This window comes from Serinus canaria, chromosome Z, assembly GCF_022539315.1.
Source record: "Serinus canaria isolate serCan28SL12 chromosome Z, serCan2020, whole genome shotgun sequence".
In the NCBI taxonomy this organism is placed as follows: Eukaryota; Metazoa; Chordata; class Aves; order Passeriformes; family Fringillidae; genus Serinus; species Serinus canaria.
This window is the reverse complement of record NC_066343.1, coordinates 72,635,768-72,661,644: the sequence shown is the minus strand read 5'-3', so window position 1 is coordinate 72,661,644 and position 25,877 is coordinate 72,635,768. Positions and strand designations below refer to the sequence as shown.

The 25,877-nt window shown below is 40.7% G+C and overlaps 1 protein-coding gene across 3 annotated transcripts in view; it reads right to left on the bottom strand.

Annotated features, from left to right (window-relative positions):
- Positions 1–3,296: 3,296 nt before the first annotated feature.
- SETBP1 (SET binding protein 1) overlaps positions 3,297–25,877 on the bottom strand; it is a 244,904-nt gene continuing 222,323 nt past the window's right edge. For all 3 annotated transcript variants that reach the window (XM_018920063.3, XM_018920064.3, XM_050986836.1), the window contains 2 exons: positions 10,910–11,077; positions 3,297–5,792 (listed from right to left, as the gene is read on the bottom strand). In XM_018920063.3, the coding sequence (XP_018775608.2) occupies positions 5,236–5,792; positions 10,910–11,077 (725 nt within the window). In that variant the 3' untranslated portion in view covers positions 3,297–5,235. The remainder of the gene's footprint in view (positions 5,793–10,909; positions 11,078–25,877) is intronic.

The following is a 25,877-nucleotide window of genomic DNA, read 5'->3' as shown; positions in this document are numbered from 1 at the left end:
TGTGAATGCATGGTATTAGTATCCCAAAGCTATTAAACTCCCTAGTGATGGGAAACAGATGGAAAATAGACAAAGAATTCACAACTCATGTTAGACTGAATTGAATTCCTTAATTTCACACAATGAATACCATATGAATAGGATTAACTTTTTTTTTTTTTCTTTTTTTTTTTTAGTTAAGTGCTCTATACTGTGCTAACCTGATTTGGTAGCGAAAAGACTGAGCTTTGTTTTAGAAAAAAATGTTTAAAAACCAACATCTAAGATCATGAAGGAGCATGACATTAAAGCATGCCAGATGTATCTAAGCCTCAAAGAACATCAAGTCCATATCCATTTTTAAATGTACAAAAATGCTTCATGAATAAAAACTGTTACAAAAAGAACATTTCAAACAATGTACAAGTTTTTTTCTTGCCTCTATATTCAATAAAATACAAATACATTTTTTTGCTCTAAAATATGTTTACATACAATCAAAGTAGAACATGCAAATTACACTTTAAAAAAGGCTTTTAAAAACCACTTATGAATACAAACTAAAAATTAGCCAGCACGACTTATAGAACAATCTTGTGCCCCATTCGTTTGATTTTTTAATTTTTTGAAATACAGTATATACATATTTAACACTTCATGTGCATTTATTATTTAAGAAATAGCTTAAAAAATAAAGAAAAAGAAAAGTAAAACAAACCAACATGGGATTGAACTGCTTCCCCATGTTGTCCAATTGGCAGCTCTTTTCATGTTTTTATATTTTTTTCTTTTTCTTTTTTTTTCTATGTAGTGTTTTATGCAAACAAGGCAGGCATCTTAAGGAGATCTCCAATATGTGTTCTTTGTTGAAATGTGCTTCTAATTATCTCAGAACTGCTGCACCCAGTTTTTGGATGATATGGAAAGAAGAGGCATTACAAGGCTAAGATGCTGAATTTTTTCAATTCAGAAAACCATCCTGGTTTTGTTTCTTAGATTTTTTTTGTGTTTTTCATTTTGTTTCCCTTTTCCCTGTATTCTTTCAGTTGTTCTTCAAACTCTTCAGGATGCTCATTAGATGTTCTTAAGTGCAGTCCTGAATCAGGGTCTGTGAAAATAGGAGTTAGGGAAATCCTTGTGTTTGGAACAGTGATTTCTGTTTATTTGGTGCATTATTGTAGCGCTCAGAAGTCCTCGTGATGAACTGGCACCCCATTGCACCAGATGCTACCCAAATAGTCACAATTAGAATATTCTGTGTTCCACAACATTTCTGCCAAATGGGCCATGCTGTAGGATACCTGGGTAGCTGATTACCAATTTCACCTCTTCTAAATTTATTTTTTCCTTTTAATTTTTTTTACAGTTATCCAAAAACATGCAAGGTGCTTCACAAAAAATTTAATATTGAAGGGCTCAAGAAACTGGCAGCATGAAGGTCTTGGAGACACAAGTGGTAATGTTTTTTGTTTTTGTTTTTTTTTTTTTTTTTTTTTTTTTGCTTTTTTTTGTTTTTTTTTTTTTTCCTCTCTCCCTGAATATTTATCCCCATTTCTGGTTTTACACTGGATTGAGGAATAAAAGACCCACAGAGTGGATGCAAACCCGTGGCCTTATTTCATATGGCTCACAGCCACGTGATACTGTTTTGTGTTTTTATTGAAGCATGCTCAGATGTGTGCTAATCTGTGACACAGTGGAGGTGTTTGAAAGGTTTTTTTGGTCTTAGTAAGCAAAAGGGCTTTCACCCCAGTTTTATACAGTATTTGGAAATGTGTGGAGAGAATCTAGAGAGTTCCTCAGTAAATCTTCCTTGTGGTAAGGGAAAAAAAAATCAAAAAGCTCATTACTGGAATATTGTTGGGTAATAAACGGCAGGAGTGGGATTTTAGCCTTAAGCCCTAAAACTAAATCCTTTATGATCTGCATGTAGTACATCGCCTTAAAATATTATTCTGTCAGCAACTTGCTTATCATCTTTATAGACTATGCAACATGCAGAACACAAATTCTGAGTGCCATCTAACAGTATTTTCAGCCTGCCTTTTGTGACACTGACAAGCTACTCTCCCTGTCAGCCCAGGACCAGCCGCATGACGGTGCCGTGCGGACAAACAGCCAAAGCTGAACCACAGCACCATGCTCCACCAGCACCTTCTTGCCATGAAAACACAAACCTTGATCTTCTGGATAGAGCCCATCCCATGCTGAGAGCTTTTAGCTACCAAGTCCTGAGCTCAGTTTCTCTAGGACCAATGGGACCTCTTCATGGTTTTGCTCAATGAAGGGTCTGTGGGGTTGTTCCCTTCATGTGGATGCTCTCCTTAAACACTGTGCCTCTAACAGCCTTTTGGATAGCACTTTTTGGAAGGATAAGAGCATTCTTTTCCCAAATCTCAGGAGCATGAGAGGCAGCAGCCACTTGATTATCCTTCCCTGGGGCAGTTTTATCCCAGTGTGTCCAGAAAGGACCCAAATCCAGCCCTTATGGGCACTCTGACCCTCTTGATGCCACAGTGGGCATTTATTGACAGAATTTGTTGCCTTCAGACCTTTTTTCACTCACTACACACTGAAAAGTCCTTCAAGGCTAGGAAGAACATCACTGGGGATAAAACTAAGGATAAGTTTTTTGGCTTAATTTCAGCTGCCTGGAATACCAAACTTATGATTTTTTTCTGTCATTTTAAGTGACTGTCATGTACTTTCATGTCCAAAGGAGACTGGGAATAAAAGATTCATAAATTAACTAAACCTCAATCCAATGTTTTTTAAGGAAGAAGAGAGGAGTTCAATGAGGTTTAGGGGTTTTTTTTCTGCAGGCCTACAGCTTCAGTCAATAACACTGTGCTAATTCAAGAGAGCTGAAAAGCAAAATTGGTTTTAACAGAACGAGCAACCAGCCAATTTATTTCTAAGCTGCATTAATTGGAAAACAAAAGCACAAATAGGTATGATGAATGATGCAAAACAAATTGGAAACAAAATTCTGCGATCCCTCTTATCAGTTTTAAGGAGTTAGGACCTCAAAATTTGTTCCAGTCTTAAAAAAATAAAAAATAATACATCCCCTCTTCCAGCTCCCCGACGCAATCCTATCCCCATATGCGTTCAGTTTTAATAAGCTAAGGTGCTATCACAGAAGAAAAATCAGTCTCTAAAAAACAACGAGTTGTATGTTTACAGTGTTCCTCTAACACCATAGTCTTGATATGATTTTTGTAAATAAATAACAGAATAGAAACACAATATTTTTTTGTGGGGACTTTTTGTTGAGTTTGTTGTTTTGTTTTTTTGGTGGGGTTTTCTTGTGGTTCTTCTTCTTCTTTTTTTCTTTTTTTTTTTTTTTTTTTTTTTTTTAGTGTCGTGCTATATGAAGCTTCCTTGGCAATAAACCAATTCAAGATTTCTTGAAAAAGGGAATAGCATTTGGCTTGTCAACCATTAAGTAATTCCAATCCCCCCTCCCTTGGTGGAATCTTCCCTCCCTGTTCCCATTTTAATATCCATCTTGCCATGCTAGGTGTTGAGTGCACCGCAGGATTTAAAAAGAAAGGAAATAAAGTTGAAAGTACCTATTTCAAATTTCAACAATTTACTTTCTTTTTTTAAAAGCATTGACACTGCAATGGAACAGCTTTTTTTTCAGTCTTTGTTTTAGCGAAACATTTTAATTGGGCTGTGGATATGGAGCTTGGGTATTTTACCCAAGTTTAATCAATGGTTAACGGACAACTCGAATGAGAAATGTACAATTTGAACTGACCATTTAAAGAGACGATTTGTCACACACAGTTTGCATCCATGCAGACTGAGAGCTTTATAATTACATTATGTACAAAAAAAAAAAAAAAATTATTTTTTAGTTTATTAAGGCAACCACAACTTGGAGAACATGTCCAAAGTGGCATTAATACAATTGCAGTGGTGATACCCTTTGAACATTTTTATTTCTATTTTCAGATAAGAACACTTATTCCTTTTCTTTTTTTTTTTTTTCAGAAATAATTGCCAAGAAAGGATCTATTATCCATAGGGTTTGTTCTATAGTTTTTTAAAACTACTTTATCTATTTTCTTTAAAAGATAATATCAAGGCATTACTACCCAAAGCAAATTATTAATATTCTGGTTTTCCCGTTAATTTCACTGGGAATTGCAGATGGCAAAAACTTGGTAGATTTGGGTTCTGGTTTTTATTCTATTTTTTTTTTTTTTTTCTGTCCTCTTTTTTTTCTTTTATCTTTTTTATATTCTTTTTTTTGGTGATTTTTTTTTCCATGTTTACTATAACTATTCCCCAGAAGTGTCTTGCTGTTCTCTACTCATATGTACCGAGCATCAAAACAACTTGGCTGATGGATGACCCCTTTTTCACATGCCATTGCCAAGTTGCTTCATATAAACGTGCTATTGTAACCGAATATCCATGTATACCTTATTTTAAATGCTGTGATATTCCATCGTTTCTTGGGATAGCACTCCGAATGAGTGTGCACGCGTGTAAGGCTCTAATTTTCTATTGCCTATATTGCAGCTAGTTGTAACTAGGCAAGTAAATGAGAAAGAAATATATAGTTCTAGCAGGAGCCAGGCCTTTTGGCTTATGCTGTCCCAAAGCCTGGTAGGTATATAAAACTGGAAAAAAAAAAAAAAATCGGTTATTACCAATATCACAGTTGAGAAAATTACATTATTTTTTGTTGGGTTTTTTTCTTCTTTGTTTCTTTCTTTGTTTCTTTCTTCGTTTCTTTGTTTCTTTTTTTTTTTTGTTTCTTTTTTTTTTTCCTTTTTTACAGTGATTTGTACTATGGTAAAGTTACTCTTAGTTTCACCTGGCCCACCAAACAGAATCAGAGTCGAGCATGCACCCTTAGTGACAACGTGTAGCTGTCTGCGAGGATGACTTCCAGCCTCTGGGTACGGTATGAGAACAGCAATGCTGAGATTCAGATTAGTTTTGGAAACTCGGCAGAGTTCATGCTTTTTCCAACTTTGACACACATCCTCCTCCCCTGTATCCCCCACTTTTCCCGCGCCTTTCCCCCCTCTTTCCTTGGGGGGGGGCTTGGGTCAAAGCGATGAAGAGGAAAGATGCGCGCCCCAGCTGGCACAGCTCTCTGCAATGAGTTCTGGCTGCTGAAGGGACAGGTCAGTCTGGTGCTGCCAAAGGGGTGAGGCGGACTGTGCACCTCCTGTCCCCCAGTCCTGGCGTGCTCCGCTGTGGGCACCCAACATCTGACGAGGTGCACTGGCCTTAGGGAAGGCCTTCACTTTCACTCCCTCTGCCTTTCCGGTGCCGCTTCACTTTCACGTCCTCCTCTTCCTCCTGCGGGGACTTGTTTTTCCTTTTTCCAACCCGGGGTGCCCGGGGTAGAGGGAGAGGGAGTGGAGGGGGTGGAGGAGGCAGAGGAGGTGGCAGCGGTGGCGTCTCTCGAGCCATGTGTATGACAGCCTCGATGGTGGCCATGATTGTATCTTGAGTGGCTGCTTGCTCCAGTATTAACGGGTTGAGTGTTGGTCTCTGACCTCTTTTGCTCGGAAGGTCAACGCATTTTTCCAGAACGGGCATTTGGTCTCTGGAGTCTTCGTCAAAGGAAAGGGGTTGTTTCCGAGGACGCCCCCTCCTCTTCTTCACGAAGTTATTGCCTGTCTTTGATTGTCTCTGCAGCCGCTTGGCTTTCAGGATCTTGTTCACGTGGTCCAGGTTCTTCTTTGTGGACAGGATCTTGGTGTAGTTGCACATCTTGCGCACCTCGCACTGGATTGCTTCAATTTCACGGCGCTTGAACCTTTTCTTCAGTGGTGAGCTGGCTGTTGGGAGACAAGGAGAGAAACAGGGGTGGGTCAAACAACAGTGGTTGGAAACTCTTCTTTTACCCCTTCTAGAATCATGAAGAGTAGATGAAAACACAGCTTTCATACAAGTAGTCTTCAGAGATTTCTCTCTGCCTGTTCACTTTTCTAAAGCAACAAAGCTTTTGCTAAAGCAACATTTTAGCATGAGTTTGCTTCATTCTCATTTTTCAACCTTTAATAGGAAAGAAGGAAGCTTAGCATAGCTGTCATATTGGTTCAACTTAACTACTAAACCTTCTGTACCCCAAAGATATAATCCTGATGTCTTCAGCCTTTAATTCTTGTCATGAACGCCAGTTTATATGAAAAGTGTTTGTTGCTGAAACTAGTGGGCAGAGACAAGATGTGTGGGTCACTTCATCTGTGGCAAATTCATTACCCCTGCCTGGGTTTCTGTACTATCATCTCTTCAGATACTCGCTGAAACTACCCAGTCATATAATTGACTTTAATGGCCCCCAAAGTAAGCTTACTCCTGGTTCAGATCACTTACTTTAGATCTGAATGAAGTCCAAAGTAGTTAAGTTTCTTGCCAAGGTCACGTTGTGAGTCATTGTCAGAGCTGGGAAGAGTACCCAGAATTTCTTGGCTCCTTTTCCTTTGCTTAGGACACGAGACCTTGCTTGTTTTGCCTAAATTGTCTCATTGTCCTTTCCTGAACATGGCATCTGTTCAGAGTTCAGGATTTGCACACAGATTAGAAGTAACTACTCCTTTGTGAGGGAAGCAGAATGTATTAATTCTGCTATTGCAATAACTGGTGCTCCCTTTCACTCTTAACATATCCGTTCTGTGCTGCCGGGAAAGAAATGATGGAACTCAAAATTTCTTTTTTGGTAAAGAATGAAACATCCTGCTAAATTAACCTCAGCCCACATCTACTTGCAAACTTAATTTACACCTGACTGTCAAGCAGCCATTTGGGTTTGAAATCCCTGAGGTTTCCCGAGCAGGCGAGATTTTGAGAAAGGTTCATTTGGGGGTTATCTCTGCCTTCACGGCTAACAGGCTAATCTTCCAGCAGTAGTTTAAATAAAGTTGCTATTGTAGCATTTTCTGCAGATAACCAGGAGCTGTCAAGTTGTAGAATCTCCTCTTGCTCTCTATGGGCTGTGACGGATTCAGCATATAAACCTCATTCACTGGCCTCCCCTCTTGGAGAACATAAATTATTGGCTCTTATACCACCATGTTGCCTGGATTCAGCGAAGAGCTTGCATAAACAAACCCAAGTTACAATGTAAGAAGTAGGAGTGAGTCATAAACAAAACACAGACATATGCTCTCTTATAAATAAAGACCTGGGATGGCCAACTTCCCAAAGTCTGGTTTTCATTAATTACAAAACAAAATACATTTTCCATATGTAACCCACTCCCCACACCAAAAAGAAAAATAAAACCCATTTACGGTTTGTGGTTCACAAAGGACAAAAGAAAAGAGGAATGCAGTCATTTTGGTACCAAAGGAAAAGAGAAAGGAAATGAAATATCCAAGTTGCTCAGGAGAAGCTAATTAGTTGCACAAAATTCTTCCCAAGTAGGTCACCCCTAAAAACTGTGGATTCAAGATCCCTAAAGGCAAGTGGCAGCAAGCTATTTGCCAGAAATTTGATCAAAAAAGGTTAAGTCCCTGTCACAGAAAATGATTATTCTCATCTGTCCTCACTGGTGATTGACATAAGTAGCCCCAGCAACTTCAGCCTTAAGCATTCAAATCCTTTGAGTCCCACCCATATCCTGAGAGTAGCTTCAGGTCAGAAGGTCTAAAAAATCTAACATTTGGCACACTCCTCAAATTCACTGTCCACCTTTTGCCTTTTATTTCTATTGTCAGGGCACATTTTGAAACCCTATATATTTTTTTTTCAATTCCATTATTTGAGGCGTTTTTTTTTTTTTTTCCCCTAAAAGTAAAGCTGAAATTTTTCAGTTGGTGATTGACAATGGAAAATTTAGCAGAAATGCAGGAAAGCTTGCAAGGTATCACGATGATACCAGGAGATTTGGCTTTACTCTCAATTTTCATTGGAAAGAAAGTAAGCCAAGGGAAAAAAATTGTAATAAAGCATTAGCCAAGTCCCTGCAAAGATGTTATGTCTTTACTGAGATTTATCTGTAGCCAGCTGTTTCTGCAGATTGGTATTTCCACCTGAAAGTGGTCAGTGGAGACCTGGTCTGTACAGCTGGTAGAGGATGACCTCAGCCTCTAAACCCTAAAATGGGAACTCGATGCAATTCAAGATGACCTTGCACGTTGTTTTGATGTCCTGATGCTGGATAAGAACACAGAGCTCCTGTCCATCCTGAAACCCCCTTAGGCACTCAGGAGGTCACTCAGGCTGAGAGTCCTTGAGTGGAGCCTGATTCTGAATAGACACTGCCCAAGTGGAACAAATCTGGCACCTGCCTTCTGCCAGACTCCCCAGCTCCCCAAAATTAACTGATGTGCAGGCAGTTGTGGGTAGGCTTCTGCTCCTGCATGTAAATGGATGGCTGAATACCACTTTCAGTGCATTCCTTCATGTTTACATACTTTTTTTTTGCCCTTATAAAACTTTGCAAACTCACAAGTCTGCTCATTTTTGTGCTGAAACACATATTCACATTTAGGAAAAAAAACCACTTCTGTGCTGTTCTATGCTGGCTTACTGCACTAATTCTTCCTTTGTAAATGCTTTGGGGTGTTTATGGCTTTCTCAGGGAGCTTGTTAGAAGATACTAATAATTCTTTTTCTTTCTTCTTAGCAAGCTTCTGAACTTGCAGGCTCTAGAAATCATTTGAGTTGTTACACAGTCTGCCAGTAGTCAGAATGCAGGTACTGGGTAAGTACCTTTTCTTTCAGGTCAGGCTTTTAAAACGAGATTTTAGGAAACCCAACATTATTTTGATTATTGATTGTCAGGGACATCTGATTCTACCTTTGGTGTAGGAAGACTGTGCAGAAATAGTCTGATGGGCCTGCATGGGGAGGCTTTGATGAGGTGTGCCTATGATAAAATATCAGGGAGATCTGCCAAAGTAAACTAGTATTGAAGTGAGAGCCATTAGGTGTTATCAACTCATCTGGAAGCTCTTGGTGAGCAATCTTTGATATAAAATATTTTCTTATATTGCCATGTGACTTACTGCTCTGCTGAAAGCCAAAGCTATGCATTAATCTTTTCCATTTTATCCAGACAGACCCTGCCCAACCTTGGACCCAGGCTGGTCTGTGTTGGTCTTAGCTTTTTAGATTTTTTTCTGGTCTGCCTCCACAGAGGCAAAATCCAGCCCAAAAAAAAAGGGAAACTAGAAATGCATGATGCAGCACAAGCTTTTATACTTTTGCTCCAACCTGTGCCCACTCTCCAAACAACCCTGCCTAGCTGCCCCCAAACAAGCAAGAGCCAATGTTAGCCTTAAACCACAGCTTTACACATTTCAAATAGGGCACACAGAGGTCTGGTGTTTCTCCCCAGGGTCCTCAGGTGCAGTGAGGCTCAGTCTCACAAATTAGAAATGGCTGCAGGCTATGCTGGGAAGCCATACAGGAATTATATGATGCTGGAAACAGCTTCTGAAGCAAAGAGAACCTCTCCTACCAAAAATATGTATTTCCAAGGGGAGCTGAGAGAAATCTTGAAGACCCACTCCAGCAGTGATGGTGAACAAGGAGGTGGGCACAGGCAGAACAGACCCTTTGGATGTTCTTCCTAAGTTCATTCTGGATGGCTGTGTCAGGTCTGAAGCCCTAAAATCCTTCTTGCTGCCTGCTATTCTCCATCCCTTCAGAGGTGCCTGAGGCCACTTGCAAGAAAATGGCACAGAGGAGGCTGCTCAGAACTGGGGTCAATTTCTTGGCTTGAATTGAGTGGAGGAATTTTCGAAGAGCTTCCTATTAATTACAGAAAACCCATAGCACTGTCCTGCTTTCCCATTAACACAGTTTCTTTCAGTTTTCAGCTAAATTATTTCAACATCTGGGCTACAGATAAACCAACAATTTAATTAGACTTCTGAAAATGGAAAGAATGAACTATGCAGTCAAGCATACACTTTCATCTTGAAACGGATCATAAAATATTTGTGTGCTTTCCTTCTCTGCTGCTTTAAAAATCTGTCCTTGGTTTATATATAGGAAAGTACTAAAGACTAAACAGACAATCCTGACTTTTTTTAATATAAAAATTTATCGTTACAGAGGTTAATTTGCAGCATGAAACCCTTGTTTTCACAATTCATTCAAGAAGTGAGGGGGAAATAAAAATGAGTGTGTTGAAAAAGCACTTTCAGCTGAATGATTAAATCTACAATAATTCTGTAAGTCAGTGATACAAGTATATTTCTTGTGACTGTGACATCAAAAGTTTGACAAGACTATGAAACTCCTAATGGCTGCACGTAGGGTAATGAACTGTGGATTCCCCATTCACTGGAAATTAAGACAAAATGCAAGATTAACCTCTCTATCCATGCCCAAGAATAGGCATGATGATGCCTGAATGACTTGGCTCAATTTCCAACAGTATAAAGATATCACTTTTCTGATCTGATTCAAAATAGAAGCACAAAATATAAGTTGATAGAAAAGCATGCTATTCTGACTTATTTATTCTGGTATTTTAAATCACTGCTCATTGCCCCAGACAATTTTGCATTTGCAAGAGAGAATATTATGCTAAAATCACTGAAGTATGCAGTAAGAAATCTCATCTGCTCCTCAGCTTTTCACTGTGTATTTGGTTTGTTCATGCTACAGGGATGGGAGCATTTAAAAGAAATGAAGAATGGGGCTGAGGGAGGACCCCAGGAGTCTTGCTTCAGACTGTCCTGCTAGACCCTACGGGCTGTGCTACTTGCATTCTGATTATTGCACAAGTGGTGGTGTGTGAATAAAATAGATTTGATGTGCCAAGATCTACAATCATGGTAAGAAAGCATTGGAGATGTTACAGCCTGATTATCACATTAGATATTCACATTTGCAGCTGCTCCTCCAATCAGGAAGGGAATTAGGTGAACATATTGTACAGCTCCAGAAGGAAGAAGATGGGGAAGAAACAGAGGGGCTGGAGTGAAAACAGCATTACCTGCTTCAGATGTTGCTGATGATGAAGGTAGGAGAGATAATACTGGACTTGGCATTGCAACACTGTCAACAGCTGCTGGTTTCCTTCTGGTCATCACATTACAGGCAGAACTTTCCATTTTACCATGAAGTGAAGTCTGGTCTGCTTTTAAGTGGGGACCTGCAATTCCTGGGGAAACAAAATTTGGATAAGTATTAGTACTGTGACATATCTGGGGATATATCTGAAAACAAAGAGGAGTCATTTGCTGTCCTTGCTGCTTTGATATATTTCCATATTTCCTTGTGGATATATCTGTAATACAGTCTTGATACTGGCAAGGATCATAACTGCTGTCAATTTTTGATAATTCTGTAGAAGGATGTACCATCACTGGTCTCTATAAACAATGGTAAACCAACAAAACATTCTGCATTAGTTTAAAAAACTTCTAAAAATCCACGTACACTCTGATACATGCATAAAGACAGATATCCTTTGTAACTCCATTTACTGGGAATGCCTATGTATCATTTCCTGTGTAGTTCATTCTCCACACATAAGTACATATTTCTCTGCTATAAAGACCTGACTTAGTGGGTGTTTCATCTGAGTAAGGAGCAGGCATCAGGAACAACCTCAACATGCAATTCCCATCCGGAGCACATTACATTTATTTTTCAGGAATTCCCTTCCTAATTAAATTTGCCTTGCAGCTCATCAAAGGGAAGTGAGTTAAAGAAAGAAAGAGTTGTTTGTCATATATCTTTCTACCTACAGTTTACAATGCAGAATAAATGAGTGGTAAAATAATGCCAAAGAGGTTAAATATTCCAGAAAAATAAAAGTTATGCATTTATGGCTGGCAAATTCCTCCACTAACAGTGTTTCTCAAACTCTGGTATAGTTTGTAACCATTTTGTTTACTTGCAAATATGTGAAATATAAACTCCTGGCATGGAAATTTGAAAACCTCTCCCAGTCTCTGTGATGTGGGGCTTCAACATGATTAGGACAGATATCAATTTATCAGAGAAAATCCTTTATAAATTCCTTCTTTTTGCAGATCTCAACCTGCACATGAGCCTCAGATAAAATGCATCAGATTTTGGCAACTAAATTATACAATGATTCAAAAAACTACAAAGCAGCTGAGGTTGAAAAGCTCCTCTTGAGACCACCTTGCCCACGTCACCCTGCTGCAACAGGGTCATCCAGAGGAGGACCACATCAGGCCAAAGGAGAATATCTCCAAGGAGGGAGAGTCCACAGCCTCTCTCTACAAACTGTTCATCCCCTCAGTAAATCTACACTGTTCAGGAGCAACTTGTGTTAATCTTTCAGCTTGTGCCCATTTACTCTTGTCCTGTCACTAGGCAGCATTGAGAATAATGTGGCTCCATCCTCTCTAATCTTTCCCATCAAATATTTGCATTTCTGGAAAAATCCCCCTGAGCCTTCTCCAGGCAGAACATCCCATCTATCTGAGGATTTCCTCACAGGAGAGATAATATCCCAGATTCTCCATAATCTCTGTGGCCTCTGATAGGACTCTCTCCCATACGTCCATATTCCTCTGGCATATCAGCCTCTGGTCTGATTTCTGAAATTCTCCAGAATTGTTGAGGGTGTTCTCTACCCCACCGCCCTGCTCATTATTTGACATATTAAAGGTTTTTAGTCCCCATATCGTGGGGTGCACCTCTACTGTCTGGTGTCTAAGTGGATTTTGTGCTGCCCCCCACAGCCCTCTGAGACCAGCCCATGTTCAGTCCCTCACAGAGTACATTTATTCTGCCTGTGTTTCAACATTTTGTCTGTAAGAAGCTGATAGGACTCAGTGGCAGAACTCTTGCTAAAGTCAAGATAAGAAACATCAGATTGGTGAGGCATGATTGGTGAGGCATATCACTTCACAGATCTGTGATAACTACTCCTGGGCATCTCCTCCTCCTTCATATGTTTGGAAATGCTCTTCACAAGTATTTACTCCATCAAATTGTAGAGATTGAGATGAGACTGAACAGCCTTGCTGCTCCCTTGCTTTTGCTTCTTGACCTTATTGGACTGATATTTCCTCTCTTCTAGTCCTCAGAAACCTCTCCTGATCACCGCAACCTTTCAAAAACAACCTAGAGTAGTCTCACAGTGATGCCAGCCAGATCCCTCAGCACCTTTGGGTACATCCTGCCAAATGCCATGGATTTATGTATGTCCAGTTCATTTAACTGTTCCCTAATCAGATCTTCCTCCAAGAGCAGGTTTTCTTTCCCACAGCAGTATTACAGGCCTGGGATTCTCCTACCAGTAGAGATCAAGGCAAAGAGGACCATCAGTCTCCTGCTGATCTTTTTCAGCCAGGGTCCCTGTTTCATTCAGCAAGGGGCCCATGTTTTCCACAGGCTATTTTTGGCTGCTTCATGTAACTGTCAAAACATTTTTTGTTGTCCTTCTGCCCTAGATTCAACTCCAGGTGGGCTTTGCCTTCCTTACCCCATCCCTGCCTGCCTGAACGTTGTAGATCTCATTCTCTGGCTCACCTGCTTCCATGTCTCTTTTTCTTCCTTTTTGTACCTGACATTACTCTGGAGCTTCTTGGTCAATCATGAAAATCTCCTGACATCTTTGCTGAGTTTGATTTGCCACTCTGATCTGGTTTTGCACGTCCCCACAACATTCCTGATCCAGGCTAGCAGCAAACCTCCTGGCACAGCAGGTCAGGTCAGCAGGGGGGGGCCTTTTTCCCCTGCAGCACTGAACCCCTTTTCCACCCCTGGCTGCACTTGGATAGCACCTGGTGGTTCCCCAAAGACTTTCCACAGGTGCTCTGACACAGCTTGGGAAAGCTCCCTAAGGTCATCAAGTCCCAGTGTTCCCCACTGTTCCACTGCCAAGGCCACCACTGACCCACGTTCCCAAGCATCACATCCCCACGGCTTTTAAATCCCTCCAGGGGATGGGAACTCCAGCACTGCTCCCAAGAGCCTGTGTCAGAACTGGACGACCCTTTCTGTGAAGAAAGATTTCTCAATGCACAATTTAAACCTCCCCTGGCACAGCATTCCTCTTGTTTTGTCCCTTGTTCCCTGGGAATAGAGTCTGGCTCCCACCTGGCTGCACCCTCCTGTCAGGGAGTTGCAGAGAGTGAGAAAGTCCCCCCTGAGCCTCTTTTACTCCAGGCTGAACCACCCCCCCCAGCTCTCTCAGCTGCTCCTGGTGCTCCAGACCCTTTTCCCTTCTGCGTCTCTTCGCTGTGCTCAGCATCTCCATACACCAACCAAAAAAAAATTCCTTATATTTGCTATTTGGAGCTGCTATGAACAGTCACTATGAACTTAGGTTTCTGGCTCGTAAAATGAGGAATATCAGCAGATCTGTGGGGTGTCTCAGAAGCTGTGGAAGAGATCCCTCTCAGATTCAGGCACAGAAATGCTATGGTGAGAGGAGTCTGAAAGACAGGGATGCAAATGGGCCAGTTTGGGATAGGAGTCCTGATGGAAACGTGACCAACTGATATCAGCTGGTGGATTTAAGGGAGGCAAGAAAGGGCAGAAATAGTCATAAGTGAGACAGTGTTACAGGTCACAGCTTGGTAGAGATGAACAGAGCAGACTCTGCCCATTAGACCACACATCTTTCCAGAGCCTCAAATCTAGTATTAAGCATCTCAAATTGTATCCATTAAACTTCAATCTCTCTCTGCTCGGCTTCTCTAGTGCAAATGAGAACAATAATATACCCCTCATCTCAAGAGCAGTCCTGTGAAAATAAAATTATCAACATTCATGAAACATTCATCTATTCATGCCGAGGCTTAGAAATGTGGAATAAATGAGACATGATGTCACGCACTGAATAGCAAGAGGAAAATCCAGCTCCCAAATAGCTGTTCATTAGGTGAGCTCTATACATTGAATAAAGCAGTGTCCCATAGAATAAGTGAGATATTTGGCTAGGTAATTACCCTTTGGAGCTCTGTGTATGCACACCTGAGGTCTCACCACTGCACAGTGCTCGGGTTTGTGCTTTAACAATATTTATTCACGAGTGCAGTGGGTGCACAAGAAATGTGCACATGTGGGTGCATGTATCAATGCACACACACATATATGCACGTGCATATGGTACATAATAATGCTAACAACCTCATAAATTCAACATCTGGTTCTAATTAAACTGAAGGGCCTATATAAAGAGCCGTATGAAAACATGCAGCTGTAACCTGTTGACCTCTATTGATAAAAAAAGAAAAAAGTCTGTGAAGCTGTGTTTCAACATATCAAGGGACAATCACTCATTTTTTCAAAGGTAATCCCCCACAAACCACTTATCCTCTCAAATCTCTACCTGCACACAGTGTTTGCATTAGGGACCTTGATTTATGGATCCCCACTCCTTGGATGGAGAGGCCAACTTCCTGTTGCCGTGGTTACTTAGATCTTGGTTCAAGGTTAAACTACTCCCAAATCAAAATCAGTGGCAGGCACAGCATCTAACAGCCAGGTTATTGACTATCCTAGGATGCTTAAAGGTCAAAGACCAAAGTGCTGCTCACTGCCTTTGGGGTGAGTCAATATTTTCAATATTTTTATTCTGTTTCTTCTGAAGAAGTAGTTGCTGCTCAATTACCACCTATCTGGGTTTAGCAAGGTCATACAAATCATTGAGGAAAGTCCTCCCCCTGCAGAAGAGATACAAATGTAATGAATTACTTCAAAGTCCACATGGCCCAATTGCAGCTCATCACTGGTGAATCATGGGCTCAGACATCTGTCTCTTGTTTTAGGGGCTGGGCTTCTTCAGCCTGTAACCCTCACCTCACTGAAAATCTCCTCTATATTGAGGAAGGAGGGTAATTTATGGATCTGGAGCAGTCAATAAGGGAGAGCCATCAGTTTTCTTTCCTGGATACCAGAATGCAAACAGATTCAGAGGTATTGTTGGAAGCACTCAGAGCCGCAGCAGTTTGCTGACAAGGTTTTGATGCATCTGCAGTAGTGGGATGTCTGTCCTTCAGTGGACAGACCTGCTGGTGTGGCATCATCACCTCTCAGTGCACTTTTTCCTCTCAATTGGACTGCTCTGTTCACAAGGCCTTGGGTAAGAGAAGGCCCTAGTTCAACCCATCTAAGAATCAGGTGAAAACAAGTAATTTCCAGCACCATCACAGGGATGTAAGAGTTTAAAATTCACATGCTCATTTGTTGAAGCAGTATATTTTATCCTTTGGCACTGCCTCAGAAAGAGAGAACATCCTGTGGGGGCTGGAGCACTTCTGCCATGGAGACAGGCTGAGAAGAAATGAGAGTTTTTCAGACTGAAGAAGGCTGTGGGGACACCGCATAGCCCGTTCCAGAACTTGAAGGGAGCTTCAAAGAAAATCTGAAGAGTGACTTTTTTGTGCACCCAGATAGTGATAGGACAGAGGGGAACTGATTTAAATTCCTAAAAGGGGAGTTTTAAATATTACAAAGAAATCCTTCCCTGTGAGGGTGGAGAGGCCAGGTTGGACAGGGTTTGGAGCAACCTGGGACAGTGGAAGGTGTCTCTGACCATTGCAGAGGGGTTGGGACAAAAAGGTATTTATGGTTCTTTCCAATCCAAACCATTCCATGATTTTACGATGTAAACTCATGGCCTGATTCAGACCTTATTTATCACCTATCTGTTAATCTTTGTGAATTTCCTCCAAATTAGAAGGCTTTTCATCTCATGAAAGACCCATACCTTAACTCCCCTGAGTCCTACTGATAGCACAGACAACACCACATGCACATGCGAGCAAACAATGGGCAGCAAAGCAGGAAGGAAATCAATCATTATGTGTATAATGAGAAAGGGCACCGGGGAAAGGACAGCTTCAAAAGCAGAGGTGGACATGAAGGATTTCATCAGGAGCCTGAAACAGTGATGGTATGATTATAAAGAAATAATCACTGTAATCATAAGTACAAAGGTGATTCAGAGGAAGCACGATTCTAGTTCAGGGCAAACTGGCAGAAAGCTTGTGTAGGAGGGAAGACAATGATGGCTTGAAATTGGCCTTTTCCTTAAAGATTTATAGCATTTTTCATTCACTGGCTAAGCAACTTATGAGCTCTAACTGAAATGAATACATTAATTTTAAAGGCCTGGTAATTATTGTTATTGTTATTAAGTGCTGACTTTCCAAGCAATGTGGTCCAGCTGCATTGTGCTGGGCTCTGTACAAATGGATTAATTTACTTGCCTTGCTTTACTGTTAAATCATGATCACCCTGCTTATTGCATTCATCTGTTTTCTCTCATCATCTACTTGCACAGAAAGATTCTTGGACATCATGCACCTTTTCTTCTTTAATCTGTGTACAGAATCTAGCACAACATGCACCCAGGCTGGAACTCAAAGTGCCAGTCCAAAAGAGATAATAAATGTTAATTTGCCATTGGAAAATGGAAAAAATCAGCTGATAAAAATTGATCTCAGCGAAGCTTCCGCTGGGGAAGATTTTTCTTTAGAGAGTTCATTGGATTGGATTTGTACTCCCTACAGATTTCTGGAAATCCACAGCTATACTTAAATTGTTTATGTGTCTGACCATTGCTATTGAAAAACCCTTACAGATGTTTTTTTTTTTCTCCCAGTGTCTTTGCACAATGCTATGCAATGCAGCTGTACACGTCTAAACATGCAGTTAGTCAGAGTATTTGCATTTTGATAACTCCTCAGTTTGGAATAAAGAACCAGAAGAAACCTCATATCTTGGTGAATCTTTTCTTAAGGCTGGTTTTAAATAAATCAGTCAAAAGTTTGGCATTGCATCATATTCCAGAAGGGAGAACTGAATTACTATGTGATAAATGTAGTTAAGGAAAGTAATTATTCTTCTTAAAGTAATATTATTACCTTTCTAACTTATGGAAGTAATTTCCCTGGGTTCTATTTGACGTGTATTATCATTTAAAATAACTGTACTTTCAATGTAAAGCACTGCTTTATGACTTTAAGTCCTTTTATCTTCCTCCCTTTTCCACCACCACATTAAAAACTTCAAATTCCACATTTTCTAAGAGGGATTTTCTATTTTGCAGAATGTGTCCCCCTGAATAAAAACCGAGTGCCTGTGGAATAATAATGCAAAAAAATTACTCCCATTGCCAACAGGCAAAAATTTAAGAGATGAAGTCTGCTTTATTTCATTCTTGCTATTTTCCTACTTTTTTTTTTTTAATCAGAATAGCTTTAGAGAAAGAAAGAGGGAGACTGAGAAAGCCATCATTAGATAGATCTTCTGATCTTTATCTCCAGTAGCACAGTCAGAAGAGCTAATACTATGATGATAGCTTTGAAATCTCTTAGGAATTGAATAAAAAGAAGTGATAGTGATGAACTCCCAGCTAATAAACACAGAGTGCTTATTTCTGCAGAATGATCAATTTCTGCAGATGTCCTGAGGCTTGTCTGATACAGTTGATTTACTCATTCTCCCTCACTTCACTAATAAAGCTCAAGTCCTACATCAGATTAGAGAAGAGCTGGATTTCTTAAAGAGGCAGGAGGAGGGCTGGCATCATGGCATACAAATGCTGGGAGACACACTAATCTCTTCTGCCTCCTTCTATAACCACCAAGCTGTCTTAAACAGCTGCCTTCCTCTGCTGAAATCATACACTTTATGCACTTTGGGTTAGTACAGTAATGCAGACAATTAATTTGTTATCTTGTTAGCGGAAATTTAATGCAATGATCTAAAAGAACTCTTACATATTGTGATAAACTTTAGTGCCTCCGGGGCACTTCTCCTCCATAGGACTCATTTCGCATCCCATCCATTATGTAAATGAGATGTGGAAATAGTTTAGTTCCCCTAATGTATTTGTACACTGATGGATTGCACAAAGTCAGCCCTGCTGAAACTAATGAGGTTAAATGCATCTTGCCATTCCTTTCTACTTGGGTGAGTCTCTGTGCCTGTGTTCAAGAAATGCAGAGTGAGTCTTCCTCCTCACTTCTTCACGAAGATAATTGTGTTTCCTGACAGGGAGCACTGTGGCAACTGCTGCAATACCTGAAGCCTAGCAAGGCATCTCCTCAGCCAGCAGAGCAGCTGCTCTGGCTCTCTGCAGATGTGGGATGATCTGGGGAGGCTTCAGGTCCTCTTCCAGCTTGGGGACAAGGGTCCCAGGGCCACGAGGAGCTGCATGCAATGGCATACAGTATTTGATGACTGCATAGCTATCAGTATTGTCAGTGAAAGGATTAAATCCCAGGAGAATAGGGAAAGAGGCATTATTATCATCAGGACGAGTCTCAAGACTCCATTGCTCAGCCATAAAATGTAAGTAAGGTGTTGTTCCTAATATCTAAGCTTCCCTGCACTCTGTCAGTGTGAGGCCATTCCACCCTTGTGTTGTCACTACAAAATCCTTTCCAAAATCCTTCCTAGAGCCCCTTCAGGCACTGGAAGGGCCTCGAAGGTATCCCTGGGTCCTTCACTTCTCCAGGTGAACACCCCCAGCTCTCCCAGCCTGGTTCCAGAGAAAAGGTGCTCCAGCCCTCTGAGCACTTTTATGCCCTCCTTTGGTCCATATCTCTCCAGTGCTGGGGGCTCCAGGGCTGGACACATCACTGCAGGAGGGTCAAGGTGGAGAATCCCCAGATTCAGCCTGCTGCCCACGCTCCTGGGGCTGCAGCTAAGAGGATGACCAACTTCAACCTGAATTTTAAAAGATCAGTCTCCTGTCTTTTTCATATTTGTGGTGAATTAGACTTCCTGGCAGATGCAGTCTTGCTCTTCTTTGCCTTTTGGTTTTGCTTTGGATTTCCTCTTCCCTGTACCCTACAGGAAGAACCACAGACCTTCCTCCTCCTGATATTGCCAGGGTGAGTCAGGAGACTGAGGGATAAGGGACATGCAGCCCCCATCACTGGAGATGAAGTCTGTGTGTCTGGAAGCTCAGTCTGCAATGAATGTAGTGAATTCCAAGATGAAAACTTAATGGAGCTTGTGGGAGCAGTTCACAGTCCAGGGCAGCACAGGACAGTCACACAAGGAGACTGTAAAAGTGCTCCTGCCCTGTCCCCTCCAGCCCCAATGTGTGCCCTTCCCCAGCCCTTCAAACAGAGTAGGGCTGGGATTCCAAAGTATCATGGAAGAAGCCATCAATTTTTTTCTTTTATTTTTTTTTCCTTTTTACTTCTTTTTTTTTTTTTTTTTTTTTTTTTTTTTTTTTTTTTTTTTTTTTTTTTTTTAATGCCAGGAAGTAATGAACACATGAAATTAGGATTTTTAGTGGAATCTGGATCAAAGCAGAAGAACACAGTAGTTGTATGTGGGTGACAGCAATAAATAAATTTAATGAAAAGAAAACTTGAGGGGTCAAAAGACTAATTCAGAGTCAAAGGCTCTGAGTTCCCAGGCCTTGTGAACAGAGTTTTAAGGTAAAGGGTTCAGAATCAGAAGTTTTTCCTGTTCAGAGATGGAAAATTGAACAAAAAATTACAGTTTACAGTTGTTGGAGACTGACAGAATCAAGAGGGGCAGACAGAGGCTGACAGGGTTGGAGAAAATAAATTTGCCATTAAATCTCAGCAAATGAATCACTTAATACACAGTCATGAAGAACTAAAGTCTCTCACAGAGGAGATAGGGCAAAAATTAAAATCTGTGAATGAGGTGAAATGAAAAAGCATTGTTTGAGGGAGGATGGTTAGGTGGAAAAGTGAGACAAAGGGCTGTTTTTTAAAAAAACATGAAAAGCCATTAGGTGCACTGAGGGGAAGAAATGAAAAGATCTCCAGGTAGGAGCAAGGAACTACCTGGAATAAGTAGTCATTCCAAGATGAGCTGTCACAGTGGATGAGGATTTGCTCACTGGGGAGAAAGAAAACAGCAGACAGGATTTCTTTCTCAAGAACACAGCTGAGGAAAGACAGATGGGGAAATTTCAGTCCCTAAGTAATGAGAAAAGTCAAGGGTGGTATTTTGAGTTGTTGTTTTTCTAACCAACAGGGATGATCATTTTTAAATGTGGCAGATAGAGCTGGTATCCCCTAGGCAAGTAGGGTTGGGAGCAGTTTGTATTTATCACAGATTAAATGGGACACTGGCAGCTCTGGTGGGAGAGTGCTGGCATGAAGCAGAGCTGGAAGAATCAAGTTGCCAGCGGGGGGAGGACAAATGATGCACAAGGGCTGGGCTGGTGTAATATGGGAGTCATTTTTCAGGAACATCCATGGCACAAAACCTGATGAAAACTAAGAGAACTTATCAAAATAATTAGCACAAGTCTTCCTGAATGAGCTCAGCTGAGACCTTCACTAAGGAAGCACAGTGTTCCTCCAGAAACAGCTTCGTTCTCTCTGTGTATGCACTAGCAAAGAAAATATATGTTTGCTGCATAAATTCAGCTGATATATTTCTCTTGTTAAAAGAAATGTTATATTTGTACTACACCAACTTCAGCAGTCCCATGGTGATGTCTGTATTAGAGAAGTAAACTTGCTGCAACCCAGAAATCCATCTGGTTACAAAAAAGGAGGAGAAGAGGACCAGGGCAGCTCCTCCACCATGGAACTCAGTTCAGTGACATCTGAACTGAGCCCCCAAGGGGTCCACACATTTCTTCTCACTGCAGCTGCAGGTGAAGGTGGCTAAGAAAGCACAAAGGTGCTTGGGGACAGGTGGGGTGAGGGTAGGCAGAAAGTCACAGGGCTGACAAAAGCATGCAAAGCTGCTGATTTCCAAGTTAGCATTTTCCCTGCTGGGCAGGGCAGCAGAGCAATTTCATTTTTCTTCTTTATCTGTAATAAGCTGTGCCACAGTTCATGCAATCAGAAATACTCTGAGTATGACATGCATTTGAAGTGAAATCTCAGCACTTAAAAGGAGTCTCCACAGACTCTGCAATCTAGAAGAGGTAAAACTCCACTGTAACAGAGGAGTTTTTATTTTTAGAAGGTCTCATGTTGGCTTTGTTTTAAAATCTTAGCCCATTCATCCCACTTTAATGCTGATTTATCATAAAATGAGTGCTTTCTTTATCAGCAGCAGAGATGAAAAATAGTGCACACTGGGAGTGCATCTATTGTTTTTCTTCTCTTTCCTTCTTTATTTCAGATCAATAGATAAGGGGTGTTTTCTCACCTTCATGAGAAAAACTACAGTAACTGACTTTATTACGAAAACTGAAATCTGATTAAACAGATGTATAGATAAGCTTGTGAGTATTATTGACAAATTTAGCAACAAATAAGTTAAACAGTATTTGAAAACTACTAAAATATGTGGAAACTATCAAATACATTGCAATGTTTGACTTTATTTAAATAGCTCAGTGTTCCTATGAATGCAGAAAAGACACATAGGAAAATCAGAACTTTCCTTGAAGTCCATAATTTTGCTTTTATCCAGTTGAAACACCCAGTGACACACTATTGTTCTGATATGAACCTGAGTGTAAAATCTTCAGTTTTGCATTCTTTTAAGAGGAAAATTCTGAAGGAAATACTTTTCCCAGAGTGTTTTTCATTAAAATTCTTGCTGGAGACTGCTTCCTACAGCAGTGGAAGAAGGATGGCAGAGAGACCATGTATAATAAGGTCAGAGAGTGCCTCTGTGGAGCAGAGACACGAGGAGGGATGTGACTGATGAAGAAAAGGTTAGAGAGGTGAAGAGTGCAAAGTGGAATGAAATAGGGAAATAGATGGAAATAGGAGACAAAGAATAGATTGGAAAGAAGTTGGAGGAGGGAAATCACTTATTACAGACATGTGTGAAGAGCAGATTGACAAGAGCCAGAAGAAAGAGCATACATGGAAAAGTCTAAATGCTCTTAACCACTGACATTTGGAGCTATGCTATCAACTTTAAGGTTGCACATCTATGCTTGACTCACTCTAAATTTGCAGAGAGCTTTTCATCATGGCTTTGGTGCAAGCTTGTCTTCAGTTTTCACATTTACTGGAGCCAAAACCAGAGTATTTTAGGTTCTCCAAGCAGTGAACTGCTCTCCCTATAGCCTTATACTCTTATTTTATAGCACCAGGCAGACAAAATACAGACTGGAGGATCAGGGTAGGAATATGTTCCCTTTAAGCATCCTCTCTGAGAGAGCATCATGATGAAGCAAAGATTATGCAAGCAAAGATTTTTTTTTTTTTTTTTGAAATGATGACTGCATTCCTGGGGTGGCAGAATTTTATTGTACAAAAGCAAAGATGGAACAGAGACAGAATCTGCTGAAACTCTGGCCCTGACTGAGACTTTGGTCAGGTCACAGCCCTATGGAAAAAACAACGAATGTCAGGAAACTGACAAGCACAAGCTCTCCAAACTTTATGCCTAAAATTAGGTTAACAGTGTACTTTCTTTTTTCAGGACTCTGTGTCCCAGTACAGACCAACGCGAGGACAGGTCTCAGTTTCAGAAAATTGTTTGTAAAAGCTGGCCTCGTAAGTTTTGCAAAAAATATAGAATTCTGGAAAGAAGAAACCTAAAGGGACTTTGTTTAGCAGTTTGGGTGTAAAAAGGAACTCAGGCCTTGTTTTTTTCATACTGGGACATGTGCCCAGGAAAACAGCTCAATCAAATGCAGTGTGTTGAATTTTCTCGACATAAACAAATTTATGGAATTGTACTTAACACCCTCCTGACAGTGTTTTCTTTTAATAACAAAGGGAATAGTGGGTTCATCTCACTTTAGGTGGCAGCAACTCATGTTTCTATGTGAGAGCTATGTATTTAAGGCTACAAAAATAAAATTAGTGCAGTCAGAAGAGTGGAGTGGGCGTTTGAGCTGAAAAAGCAGGGCCTGCTTTAGTGCAAGATAATTTATGCTCCAGGCTCCATTAGCTAAACTTTCACTGACCATAATAAAAGCTGAGAAATCTAACTCAGGCAGCAATCTTAGGCTGTGGATATCCAGATTTGGGTGAGAGCAACCATCCTCCCCCTGCAGCACCGTGGCCAAATCACCACTCAAGTGTAAATTCCTCCCACTCAAAAGGAGAGGCTCAAACGTGGGTGGTGAATCTCTGCGCCAGGAGTCTGAAGTCTATGCAGGCACCTGGTTGTATTTGAAATGCCCTGAGGTATTTGAAACATCCGAGGGAGGCTGGCAGATATGATAAAGGGCTTGAGACAAGACCTCTGCCCTTCTGCAGGAGCAGCTGGAGGCCAGGCAGGATATTCTGGGCATCCCAAATGACAACTATGTGTGGGCAAGTGAATCAAGTCCTGAGCCTTCATTCTTGCTTGTTCCAAAGTCTCTTGTGGGTAGGGACATACCTCGTCACTGTAAATATCCCCTTGTCACCTGTGAAGGAGCAGCACAAACGTGTCCTGTCAACTCTTCCCTGAGCAGGAGGTAAAATGGCTGTGATGCAAGACATCAAGGTGTATGGGCAGGAAATTTGAACCATGGAAATGTCCTCTGATCTTTTAGGATGGATTTGTTACCCAGGCTGAAAATTAGGAATTTTCTTTTCCTGCCCCAAGGCGAGGGTCTTTGGCTTCACATTGTAAACAAGCAAGAATATATTTCGATTTCCATCAAACAGAGCATAAAAATAAATAAAAAAAAAATTATAATAAATCTGTCAAATCAGTAATTTAAAATTACAGGTGGGAGACAAACACATGAACTTACAGGATCCAGATCTACAGTATCTGTTCTGCACAGAAGAAATCAATGCAACAAATATAGCTTATCCAGCTGATAGAAGAACAAGCCATTCCTAAGTGCATAATTTGCTTCATCTGTGTTTGAAACTACCTCAAAGGAAAAAAGGCAATATGTCTCAGAATGATGAGACAACTAACTAAGCTTAACATTTCCTCTGCCCTCTTGTTTATCCATTCTTCATCGTTCATTTAGTTTTGGTAAAATTCTCTGGAAGCAAAAGCATCATGGTGACTTATGCACATGTATCACTTAAATCCAGCTCAACCTCTCAAAAAAAAAAAAAACCAAAAAAAAAAGGCTCTCAAGGCAGCCTAAGTTGTGGTTTTGTCTTAAGCAGGGCTTCTCCACAGGAATTTCTCTCCTTCCCACAAACAAAAGAGCCATTTCATCTAGAGCTCTGAATCCTCAGAGATAGGAAAAAACCCCCCATGAAATGCCAAAGACGCATGAGTAAAATATCTTCATTTATGAAGATATACTGTTTAAATGAAGGAAAAAAAAAAAAGTGTTGAGCAACTGGTGGGCATTTCCAGGGCTTGCTGTGCTATTTCTGTATTGCTGTGCGGCTGTTTCTCATTCCAGGAGTTAAAGGGGGGGGGGAAGGTCTTCAGGTTTTTTTTTTTTTTTTTGAAAGATCTGGAACTACTTGGCATGTGATTTCTGAAGTGTTTAGCACAGACTTAAAAAAAGTCAGGGACATTTATCAGCCTAGACCCAAAATCTACTTGCCTGCCTTGTATCATCAGTCATCATGCTAATGAAAATACTAATGGCATTTCAATTGTGTTTCAAGAGAAATGAGCTGTTTAGACTGAATTAGAAAAAAAAATGTTCAATTTCTGTACAAAGAGTATATCTTTCTCCTTTTTTATTATTATTAATTAGATGAAGCATTTGGCTTCAATGAAGGCTGGGGTCCCAGCTGTACAAGCAACATGGGCATACAAGATGAGAAATGAGCCATATCAGTAGACAGAGAATGGAAGAAAAAGAGTTAAGAATAAAAAAATAGAATAGGAAACAGAAATACACAAAAAGTTTTCGAATCACTCAGTGGTGTTTAAGCTAAGTAATTTTAGTATTTCAGATGATCAACAGAGAGGAGATGTCTCCAGAGGTCAAGTCATGCCACTTGAGCTAGATGCCTGTGCTTGAGTACAATCCTTAGTTACCCACACTGGCTGCTTCAAACCCACACAAACTTCCAGAAATCAACATGTGAGTGGCAGGCAAACAATCTCACCACCACCTAACAAGTCAGCAAGACGTGCAGTGGGTGATAGAACAAGAGGAAATGCCAAGTCAAGTTCCATGAGAGATCCAG